Genomic DNA, 12440 nt, shown 5'->3' with positions numbered 1-12440 from the left:
CTTGTCATTCCAGCTCCTAATCAGGTCTGTCATCTTAGGAATTAGCCTGTCTTGGGAAAAAGCCAAGTTTTGGAGCAAGATTGATTCCCACTGCTTATCCCCCTGATTTTTTTAATATCTTAGTTTCATCTTGTCTTCTTTTTTTCTCACCAATATACACTGTCACAAAGCCAGGAGGTGGTAGTACATCATATCCTTGTGGCTCATCTCCTTGTGGTTCCTTGCCACTGAAGCAGGTGTCTTGCTCCCTGATAAAAAAGTTTCCTACCACCAGCTTTGGCTGTTGACATTGATCTGTACATGGGCACTCACCTTTCCATTGAACAATGCTGCCTCACTGTAGATCATCCCTCTGATCCCCCATATCTGCTACCTCTGCCATCTCATCCTTCATAAGCATTGCCCCACTGTTCCCCGTTATGCTCTTCTCTTGTACCTGTTTAATGGTTCTTATTCCTCCACATGAATCTGATTTGCCTGGAGCCTAGAATCTCACTCCTTCTCATTAGCTCAGGTTTGACTTCGGATGCAGAAAGCTTGTTTTCAGAATTACCTCCTTCACTGTAACTGCAGTCAAGGGTGCAGGTTCTGAATTGTATAAGGATCAAGATTTGACACTGCTGTTGTGGCATATACCTGTATGGTCTGGTTTTCTTTGTTTAAATACAGCATTACCCCAGCCTAAGAAGTAATTTACCAGGCAGAGTTGCCTGCAGGCAGTGCAGTACCAGTTGCTGAGAGTCCCAGAGATGCTGGCTGTTTGTAATTACATGACAAGTAGATTGAAATTGTTTTTATTGTGCTCTATGGCATTATATATAGATATTTGAATGTCTCATATTTTATTAAAGGAGCATAACTATGCAGACCTCTGCAGTATAACAAGGGAGAAATGTGTGCAACACTCTCTTCTTTACCAAAGTGTGGAGTATCCAGTCCCTCAACTGACAGGTGCCAAGGAGAGTTTGCAAAGACCTTTTTGCTTCGAGAAAGCCCAAATCCTGATCACATCTGAAAGAGCTCCTTTTGGGGGGTGCACAGGAACTCAGATGTCTGTCTGAAGACCATGGATGGTTTGTGATGGTCTTGAGGTATCTATGGGAATAAAGGTAGGGTCTTCACTTGGCTTGTGATTTTCAGATTTCTCATTCACACTTTCTTTGAAAGTTACAAGGAAAGTGATGTTTGCTGCTTACATGAAAAACTAGAATTCTGGTGCCAGGTGAGAAGGAAAGCTGAGGTGTTACCAGTAAGGCAGGAGACTCTAAGTGTCCAGCTATTTACCAGAGTGGCTGTTCCCTTAGGAGCCAGCAATCTTGTCTACCTGTGGTGAATGTACAGTCCACAAGGCCACATTATGCCATGAAGATAACTTCAGCAAGAGTTTGAGTTTCATCTGTCAATGTGTCCTTTCCCATGGAGAACTGAAACCAAAGTTGTAACAAACCTAGGTGATCTTTCAAGGGCAGCTCTTGAGGGAGTTTATCTTTGTTGTTGTAAATGTGCTGTGAACTGTGAAGTCCAAAGTGCACTGCCCAGGTGACAGTAGGCTTTGTGCCTGACTTCATGCTCTCCCTGTGTCCCTTCTTACACCTTCCCCACAGAAACAGGACAGCAGCTTGGCTCTTGAAGACATGCTGCTCTGCCACTCATCCTCATTGAGGTCTGAGCCTTTTATGATGGTGGATTTTTCTAACTGATTTCTTAAAGCTATGCATTTTGAGCAAGGCATGTGAGGTGTTTTAGTTAGACTCAACTGAAACAAAAATCTTACAGCATGCCTCAAGTCTGTTTTCATGTTCTCCATGTTTGGTCCTTTGTTCGCTGGCACTCTGGCTGTGGAAGAACTTTTTGGATTACTTTTATTCTCCCACACTCGTTAGCAGCCCAGCTTTGTGGAGAGCTGGTGCTTCTCCACAGGTCTAAATTGTGCTAGACTAGCACCAGAGTTGTCACAGTCTCAGGATTGTGAGGATTGATAGTGTTGGCATTATGAGCTTTACTGCTCTTCTGTGGCTAAACTCTCAAACTGAATGAGTCCTCTGGCAGAAATTCCAGGTCATTAAGCCAGTTCCTTGCAATCCTTTTTTGACTTTGAGTCTGAAGTTCCTCTGTTTGTCCTAAAGAGCTATTTACTTTGGGATAATAGGTATGGGTGCATCAGGAGGTGTGGGTACCTCTTGAGTGCTAGTTTCTTCAGTAATCCCAAGAAAAACCAAAGCCACACTGGATGTATAATGGACATGGGTGCAACAGTGTTTCATCTGCAGCTCCTGAAATGTCACTGGTTTTGGAAGATTTCTGGTTTCTGAATGACTAGTGGCTTACATTAACAGTACCTGATTCAGATCTTACAGAATCACACAATGGTTGAGGTGGGAAGGGACCACTGGAGGTCACCTAGTCCAATCTCCCTGGTCAAGTAGGGTCCCCAGAACACATTACTCAGGATTGTGCCCAGATAGCTGTTCTGCAGGGAAGGACACTCCACAGCCTCTCTGGGCAGCCTGTTCCGGTGCTCAGTCCACCTGCACAGTAAAGAAGTTCTTCCTCATGCTGAGGTGGAACTGCCTGTATTCCAGTTTGTGCCCATTGCCTCTTGTTCTGTTGCTTGGCATCACCAAGAAGAGTCTGCATCCATCCTCCTGACACCCTCCCTTCAGATGCTTACAGACATTGAAGAGGTCCCTTCTCACTTGTTTCTGCTCAAGACTGAACAGGCTCAGCTCTCTCAGCCTTCCCTTGTTAGACAGATGCTCCAGTCTCTTAGTCCCTTGATCATCTTCTTAGCCCTCCACTGGACCTGCTCCAGGAGCTCCCTGTCTCCCATATACTGAGGAGCTTAGAAGTTCACAGGAGGCTTTTGCCTTCCTTCACAGGCTCCTGTCTTTTCAAACCAAGACACTCCCTCAACCTGCTGGCAACAATGCTCTTCCTAATGCACCCCAGGATACCTTTGAAGGCCTTCTTGGCCACAAGGACACACTGCTGGCTCATGGACAGCTCGTTGTCCACCAGGACACCCAAGTCCGTCTCCACAGAGCTGCTTTCCAGCAGGTCACCCCCCAGCCTGTCTTGGTGCTTGAGGTTATTCCTCCCCAGGTGCAGGACCCTGCATTTGCCTTTGTTGAATCTCGGGCAATTCTTTGCTGCCCATCTCTCCAACCTGTCGAGGTCCCTCTGAGGGGCTGCACAGCCCTCTGGGGTATCAGCCACTCCTCCCAGCTTTGTGCCATCAGTGAACTTGCTGAGGAGGCACCTCCACATGTGGCTGTCAGGTTTGACTGAATGGTCTATAATCCAATTCTCCCACATGAAGGGAACATCTGCCTTCCTCCAGACTTTCTCCCTGATCTCCTGGGTCAAAGATTCTTGAGAGCTAGCTTTGGCAGTGAAGGCTGAAACGAAGACTGCATTCAGTATCTCACCCTTTTCTACAGCCTCTGTTGCAAAGGTCCCTGCTCCATTCAGTAGCAGACCCACATTTGCCAGTTTTTCTTGTGTTATTGGTGTCCTTGAAGATGCCCCTCTTGTTATTCTTGTCATCCTTAGCCAGATTTAATTCCAAATGGACCTTGAACCCATTGAACACAGAATGCTGAATGTCCTGGATTGAATCTTAGTCTGATCCTCAATAGCCCATCTGTAATACCAGTGAAACTCAGATAACAGAATTTGAGCAAGTGGAGAACAAGCTTGCTGCTTGTTAGACTTTTAATCATTAGTGGCTTCAGGACATTCTAACCCAGAAGCTGCATTTTCATACTGTGTTTACTAGCCACTCTTGAACTCCTCTCTTTAATCTCTTAGCACATGCTACCACAGCACAGAATTCTACAGATTTTAGCAATGTTCAGTGAAAAGTAGTGGGGCTTTGGGTTTTTTTTGGTTTTTTTTTTTTTAGTTTTTTTCTCTTAAAGCTGTTTGTCACTAGGATAGTGTTTTCTCTAGAAAATTGCACTTTATCTGCCATAAATATCTGAGTTTTCTTACTACCAAGGAATGTCTGCCTGATGGCAAGTTCTCTCTTGAGAAGAAATGAAAGTTTTGCAAATGAAAGTTTTGCAATTGTTTCACTCACATATACTGAATTATCCATTTGAATGAAAAGTACACCTGGTACTCTTACTCACTTGGTGTATGCTCGGTTGTGTTTTCTGTTGTCCCACCATTTTATTTTGTCAGAGACTTGGGTTTTTACATGACAGGACTGCTGTCATGCTTGTCTTCTAAGAGCAGTGTATATAAAATTACATCCTAGGTGAACAATTAGGCCTACTTAAAATGGAAAAAATAGATAAATAGAGGGTTATTTATGTCAGGTTTTTTTTTCTTTACTCTGCAAATTTGTATTTTTCTCTCACTTTTTTTATCTCTTTCTTGCAGCATCAGCCACTATGTGCTGGTGATGTCACTGACCATATTTATGATGGTGATGAATGGACTGGCCCAGCTGTTAACTACACAGAGACTTGGACTTCACAGAAGGAATAAGCACCATTCCATGTGATGAAACATCCTCAGAACCAACATCCAGCTCTGGAATGTAAATGAGGGTTAATGGACTAGTGGGCCAAAATCCCATCCAGCCATTGGAGTGCTGTTCTGATACAGATTAAATGCTGTCACATGACTGAAATTTGCATTTGAGGGTTGCCATTTAGATACCAATGGGAATATGGGAATAAAAAAGCCTTTGGTTATTCTGTGTAAGTGTACACATTTCTTGAAAATGAAAACAGCGACAATTTTTTTTTTTTTTAAATACATATCTGTCTTTTGGGTTGTGTTTTTTGGAGAGGTGGATTTTTTCTTTTTTTGTTGTTGCAACTTGGCTGCCAACTGTTTGTTTACACATACTCTCATTAGGAGTCTGCAAAGTTCTAGCTTAGTTTCATGTCTTGCATAAGCACCTCCCAGACTAAGGCATGAATGAAATCAGTCTGGGCAGGTCACTGATGTTTGTGTACCTGACATGGCCCATGTGTTGGAATATCTCTGAAGCAGGCTGTGCTTTTTGCAAGCCCTGTCAGTGTGCCTGTGAGAATATCTTGAGGCAGGTTATGGCTGGTGTGCTGTGAGGCTGTTGCTGTAAGACAACATCTTTCAGCTCATCCTGCTGTGAATTGCTGCTGCTTCCTGAGCTTGGGCAGGCTGAGCAGTATGACACTCAGGTATCCAAATGAAAAGGAACATGGTTAAATAGCAGTCAAATTCCCTGGGCCAGCTCATGACAGGGTGGGTAGGAAGGTTAGGGCTGATTGTTTCCATAGCAGCCCAGAGTTAAATCAGCATAAAGAGGTCATGAAACTGCAGCTGAAGTTGCTGGTTTTCAGAAAGTGATGCCATGTGGAAGCTTTTTTTTGTGTTCTTGTTTCTCTTTCCTCTTATGTTCTGCTCCATTACTGTAAGCATCAGTAATGGCTGCACAATGAATCTAATGCAGATTCCCTGTGATACTGATTACAAGTGAGAAGGAAGGAAGGAAAACAAAAAATGTTGTTCATTCTGGCCTATTCTATGATGGCATCACTAAAAATTGTGCTGTGCAATATCCCTGTGTCACACTCCCAAGCAGCAGCAAGACCTTTCTGTCTGGGAGCTGATACATATGGTGCATGATGCTGGCAACCAAGGCTAGACATGCATCATGGGGGCTTCTCCAATGCTCTTTCCAGCCATCTGGCATTTGGCCATGGTCACATGTCTGTTAAACACTCTGAAAACTAGTCATCCCTCAGCAGGAAGTTTGGCTGGGAAAAACCAGTTACAAACCTCCATCTGCTTCTTGGGTACTAGAAAAAAATGGCATCATGGGCCTGCAGTCATCCATGCAGCTTCAGAGTATCTTGTGAGAATGTCTGAGTACTGTTAAGAGAGTAATTTTTTTCCACTAGGTGGTGGTCCAGTGGTCTTATTGGGCATGTTGCCTCACAGCTGGCCTCAGTTGTGGCAGATGTTTTTTTATTTGTTACAGGCTGTATCTGCAGACTGCACACCTAAAGGTGGATGTGCCTGGTGCTGGTGGCTGTACCCTACAGCCAAGGCAAGGAGCAACCATGAGCAGCTGGAAAGTTGCCACTATGGCACAGTCCGTGTATAGGCATGGGAACGTGCCACACTCATTCCAGGATCCAGTGAGTGTCTGCTGTGGAGAGCTATCCTCCCCTCAGCCTCACTCCACAAGTATCTACAGCATATACTCTGTCACTGTGGGTACTTACTGCATCCTGAGCTTTCTGTGCCCTAGCTGATCTCTTGAGACCTCTGCCCCAGTGCTTCCCGTCAGTACACAAAGCTCTAAGCCATTGACCATCCCAGTCTCCATTGCTGGAGTGTCTGCTTTGCAGAACTACTGTTTGTAGAACAAATTCACTCATGGGAGCAGTTGAACAGCTGGCATTGGTGGGATGTGAAGAAATGGACTGAAAAATTGGGAATGTGGGACTCACATGGCTGCCACCCGTAAGTCACACCTTCTGCAAGCTCATCAAAACTGCTTGTTATCTATGACAAGGCCAAATGGATGTCCTGCCTATTGGGAGGTACATACTGCTGGCACTGCAGGCTCCCTGGGAGAATGCAGAGGAGCTCAAGCCTTATGCCTTTTTTTACCACAGGGGCTGGTAATAAAACAGCATCTCAGCCCACTGTGTCTGGTGCTGCTCATCTGTGGTAGTAGGAATAATCTGTATACTCTGGTATGCAGGCAAGTGGAAATGAATGTGCAAAGTGCAACCTGCATCAGTTACTCTTTCTGCTTGTGGTTTCCATAGTACCTTTTTCTCTAAAGTGTGTTTTGTTTCTTACATTGTTCCTTGTACGAGAAGAAAGGGGACAATGAGCACAGGGGAATATTTGCAATATGCATGTTGTTTTTCCCCAGTGCTGCTCTGCAGGGGTTTGTTCTTGTTTGCCATTTGCTCTGGTTGGGCCATGGTGGTAGCAACCTCAGCTGCCCTTTCCCCCTCTGGTTCCTTGCATCTCTGTGCCATTTGTGAATTTCTATCAGAGGCCACAGGGTGCTGGAGAGCAGCTCTCATGGAGAGGCAGGATTGGCTGTGCTATTCTCATGTCTCCCCAGGGGAGGCTCTTGCTGGAGTCTTGGCCTACACTTCTGGGTTCACTCCAGCATGGAGAGGTGTCAAAAATTCTCCCACTCAGCTACTTTACACAGCCCCATGGGGTGTGTGAAAAAGTTGACTCTTCCCTCTCACAGATGCATGTTTTCCAGAAACAAATGGCATCGACAATAAAACGTCCTCCCCAACCTTAGCAGCTAAGGTCGGGAGTAAAATTCTGTGTTTGGATGGTTAAGCTTTCTTTTGTTCTACTTTTGAGTCTTCAAGCATCATCATCCCTCTTCATGGGGTCCCAGCAGGATTCAGGCCACAGAAGGGGCTTCTCAGCCAGCAGAGGCTTCCAGCACACATGAAGGACTTAAAGGCAGAATTTACCCCAAGCTCTTCTGCCTGCCTTCTTTCACCTGCAGCAGAGCTGCACACTTTCTGACTCTGGAGCAGGTGATGCTCCAGAGGGTAAAAACCTCAGGCTGGAAAAGACAGGTAAATGGATATTGTTATTCATGCCAAGGGTGGCACAACTTTTTTTTAAAAAAAAAAAACCTAAAAACCTCTGCAAAGCTTCTGTCTTCCTGATTTCAGATCCATGGATTCCTGAAGAGCTAACCATAAACCTAGAGTGCCCATCAGGTGGTGTAATGCAAGAGAAACTATACTGAAGAGCAGCTGATACAAAGGTCTTGTAATCTTCAGCACTAGGAATTGTTCTCTGCTTTTTTGTTATCAAAGCTGTACACAGCAGCCTTTTGATATCTGCCCAGGGAGTGAGCTGTTTTTTTCAGAAATGATGAAGCCTAGATTGTATCAAGACCTCTTATGACTCAAACTAAATAACTTCCCCTTCTCCCTCACAGAGTAAATCAGATTTTACAAGCTTTGGTGATTTTGATGCTGTGCCTGTTAGTTGTAAGTCTGGTACAGTCTTCACATTTTTGAATGAGAACAAAGATATGAATGAACAGTCATGGTCTCACCCAAACCTTAAACTGTGGTGTCTGGTTTGGATAAACCACAATGCAAATGTTTTTTCTGCTCTTAGCACCCCAGCTAATTTGTAAGGATGTGATGCTCATTACTTCTCCAGATTGTTTGTGTGAATCCTTCAGACCCTTTTCCTGTGGCTCTGGAGTGGTGGGGGTACTTCACCCAGATGACTTTGGCAAAAGGGATGAGAAAATGGAGGGTGCCAAGCTCTGCATCTGATAGATGTGGGGCTCTGTGAGCAGGAGCCAGCTGAAGAGAATATTTTTGTGAGCAATAGTTGTAGTAGGGAAGGAAGAACTTCTGTCTACTCTGGGGTATGCTGTGTGTCACAGTGGTGGGACATCTACAGATGCCCCCTTCTCCATCATCACATGGCTTCATGCAGCCTGAAGGTGAAAAACTGTCTTCTCCTGTGTGTTGTCTTTGGGAAGCTGCTTGGTGAGCTTCTCTGGCTGAGGAAGGTCTGGGAACGTGTCTTGCAGAGCTTCCAGGTTGTGGTACAGCTCCACATCAGTCCTGGCTATCCATGAGGCAGGGCTTGTGCTGAGCTGGGACTGACATCACAGCAGCTAGCAGTCACCAAATCATTTGCAAGTCTCTTTGGTCTCTCTTGGACAGTTATGCTCATAAGGATGTGTAGTCTTGAATCCAGTTCATCTGCTCTGAATTCAGCTCCTGCAAGAGCTCCCTTCTCACCCCAGGGCAGGGCATAGTATTTTGGCATTTGAGGACTGGAAAGAGGAAGAAGAAGGCTGAAAGCATGGCACTCTCCCACTTCCCATGACCTTTGAAATCAAGTTTATTGATATTTTCATTATTTGTTTATTTATTGACTTATGCTTGGCATAACTTTCTAACTTTGAAGGTGGATAATGTAAAGTCAATGACAATACACCTTGTTTTGTTTGCATTTTATTTTCCACATGCGTTGTAAGAGCAAATGCCTCTAATGTTACATAAAGTGAGGTTGACTTAAAGGCTTACCTTTTGCTCAGGTCAATACTGTTGACAAATCTGTTAATAATGGCTGGATATCATCCAGTGCTTTCTCTGCAATGGGGACAGAAAGCACCAGACCAAGTTCCCCCAAGCTGTCTATGACTGCAGTGGAACATGGCCAGGGATGGAGCCCCCTTCTGCTCTGAATTTCCTGTTGTTTGCACCCTCCTCGGGGTGTGACCTCTGCTGCAAGGAGGCCCTTCCTGACCTGAACTGTCCTGTGACCCAGTGTACAGCCACCAAGTCCTGCACACCTGATGCTGGGGTCAGTGGCTGAGCAAGGGACAGGGTAGTGTAGAGTCAGGTCTGGGGAATTTAAATTTAGATTTAAATCACTGCAAAAGCAGTCCTGGGTCCAAAGTTTTTGCCTCAAAGTGAGAAGGTAGGAGACATATGAGAAAGCCATGTGTCACTACCACAGCTCTTCACTGTTCCCCCGCCTCCTCTTCCTTCTCGAGGGGTTTGCAGCTCCAGCAGTACCTGCCCAAGCCTGGCTTCAAGCTTCAGCAACCACAGGCTGATCCAAAGGGCACATGTCCAGTAACAAACATTGCACAATTGAACCACTGGCATTTAGGGCTGGGGAAACCTCTGACCAAAACCTAGACTCCTCTAATTAAACTTAGCTTATTGCTCTTGCAGAAATGCTGAAGGACAAGGCATTCTCAGTGCAGTTCTCATATTGACTTTCTGTGGAGTAACCTTTATACATCTCAATAGATGTGGCCTTTTAGTGATGGACATCATATTCTGCCTTCTTGGCATGTGAGGCAGTGCAAGACAAAACCTGCAGAGTAATTTCAAGAAATTTGGTGGTGTGAGTCGCAGTGAGCACACAAGCAGAGACAGACTCTGAAAACGCTGTGATTTTATTTTTGTATCAATTTCCATATTAAGAGACACTAGAACTTACTGTACAAGGCACTGCTATCCAGAACTATATTTAGCTGCTCAGATATTTGTGTCTCCATCTCACTAGATCTCCAGAAGTGAGTGGATATTTTCCATCAAGGGCTTGTTATATTTGACCTACTGTGAGAGGAAAATATCTGTTTCACCACCATGCATTTTCTCATACAAGTGGTATCTTTCTGTGTATTTTCTAACCTACTTTAACACAGGATATTTCCTTTAAAATCCTACAAACTTACTTGCTGTAATGTAACTTGGTAATTAGCTGGTGGTTACAACCAAAAGAAGAAGTTAACATGCATGTCATTTTTAAAGAATTACATAGTGCAGGAAAACCTCCTAGTATTTGGGATGATGGCCAAATCTCCATCCAGGACCTGAACTGAACAGAAACCTTCTGAAATTTGTCTGAGGCTCCTCATTTCCTGGGGCTTTATTTCCCTACCAATCCCAGAACAGTCATGCAGTGAGCCCTTCCTGAGATTTATCTTTCCCAAGCGTGAGGGTTTCTCTTGAGGGTCCCTCCTGCCTTTACTTCTCCAGCAATCTGTCCTGGGTGGCCCAGGACCTTATCTGCTAGCCCAGCGCTGCAGGAGAATCTTAGGAGTGTTTTGCAGTCCCAGGACCCAAACCCAGGAAGTTCAGGGGATGAGTTTTGTCCTGTCAGTGGGTCATGATGGCAGCCGGTCTATCACGGGAGGGCCCATTTGCTTAGATTGCTGCTTCTTTGTTTGTTTGTTTAGGAGTTGGATTTTTTTATTAATTTATACTTAAAGCTTGAAGTTTATTTTTTTTCAAGTAATGATTGTGAGACCAGCTGTCGGCATTAATTTGTTTTAATATGACTCAATCTGAGCAGTGTTCAAGCTTCCTCTTAGAAAATGTAGCTGACTGAGGGGTTTTTTTCAGGCAGTTTGCTTGACAGAGAATAAATTTTTACAAAAAGTTGCTCTACAGAGCAAGGGAACAGACTGTCATTTTCCCTTCCTGCTGCTCATTTCTTGCAAAAGTACCTGACATCTGGGGAGAAGCAGCCTTTTCATTAGTGGGTGCATGGAAGGCCCACAGGCAGGAGCGCAGAATAACTGGCTCTGCAATTTATAGAACTGCAACTAATTGTGTTTTAAGGCTCTGTTTCAGTGAGGCACCATTGCTGCCTATCATTCCAATAAATATATTAGAACTGAATGGCAGTAACTATGTTTTCTCTCCTTGTGGCAATTTTAATTCTTTGTGAAAAATCACGGCAGCTGTGAGCTTTCTGAATACAAAGCAACAGAGCACAGGTAAGTGGAGGTGACATTCTCCTATAGTTCACAGCAATTAACCTCAGCAGGGAAAGAAAAATTAAAATGGTCACTGGTGTTTGGGAGAATTACCTTGTGATGCATTGCAAATACCCTTGTAGGTAGTGATTTACCTTAATCTGTGCCAAAGTTATGCAAATATGCTTACATACGTTTGACAGGTTGATCCCTTTCTCAGTCTGGGAGTGGAGGAAGATGGATCGGTGTACATGCTTCTAGAGGCAAAATGTGTGATACTTGTCAGGTTAGAGCTAACTGGCATTATTTATTTGCTTACTTTGCAAGTCTGTGAATGTGCCTCACCATTAAGAAGACGAACACAGTAATGATTCTGTTTAATTAAGGGAGAAGTAACTTTCTTGCCAGTTCTAAGTGTCGCTTGATCTATCTGAGGTGTCACAGGACTGGAGAACTGCAAAGGGCTGAGGAAGCTCAGTGCGTGGAGCTTTATGAAAGCAATTTACATATTTGCACACTGAAGCATAACTACCAGAACATAAGCGGGGTGATAAATGATTAACTATAAAAGATTGGCAGCTTGGGCAAAAATCCAGCAGAGCACTTAAGCATGTGCTTAACTTCAAACAACCTGGCCCTGCTCGCAGTGTCGGGGCCTCTCTTAAGTTCGAGAATCTGCTCCTGCACTTTAGTTAAATGTGTGCTTAAGTGACCAGGAGGAGTCTGGCTAAGTGAGCATGTAAACAGGAAAAGCTTTCTCGTAGAATGCTTTTAAATCGGGATGGCAGCTGTAAGCAGGTCTGTAAACAGATCAGAGCTCATCACAGATGGAGCATCCCTAGCTCCTATTGATGAAGTGGGAATTGTCTGTTGCCTAGCATTTCTCCGACAAAGGGCAAAACCAGAGGTATTGAAGCAAAAGACTAATCTAGTCTGCCCATTTCAACACAATGTTTTGTTTTGTGCATTTTGTTCTAGTTTGTTTTTAATTTTTTGGAACATAAACATGCTAAATATTTTATTGCTGTTCTGTGAAAATCACACTCTGCTTTGGCCAAATGTTGCTTTCACTAAATGGTTTAATTGAAAATGAGATGTGGCCAAAAAAAACCCAAAAAACTCCCAGAAAACAAAACCCCCAACCTCCCAACAGTATTTTAATTTTCCAGTAATTTGAGACTCTTCTCCAGCATTAATT

The 12440-nt window shown here is 44.1% G+C and overlaps 1 protein-coding gene across 4 annotated transcripts in view; it reads left to right on the top strand.

Annotated features, from left to right (window-relative positions):
• Positions 1-4697, top strand: part of PIGN (phosphatidylinositol glycan anchor biosynthesis class N) — a 100745-nt gene extending 96048 nt beyond the window's left edge. For all 4 annotated transcript variants that reach the window (XM_039721942.1, XM_039721933.1, XM_039721950.1 and 1 more), the window contains one exon: positions 4387-4697. Coding sequence is in view for 3 of the 4 variants with exons in the window: in XM_039721933.1 (XP_039577867.1) it covers positions 4387-4510 (124 nt within the window). In the remaining variant the exon portion in view is untranslated. The remainder of the gene's footprint in view (positions 1-4386) is intronic.
• The last annotated feature ends 7743 nt before the right edge of the window (positions 4698-12440 follow it).

This window comes from Passer montanus, unplaced genomic scaffold, assembly GCF_014805655.1.
Source record: "Passer montanus isolate IOZ18808 unplaced genomic scaffold, ASM1480565v1 scaffold107, whole genome shotgun sequence".
In the NCBI taxonomy this organism is placed as follows: Eukaryota; Metazoa; Chordata; class Aves; order Passeriformes; family Passeridae; genus Passer; species Passer montanus.
This window is presented reverse-complemented; position numbering and strand designations above follow the sequence as displayed.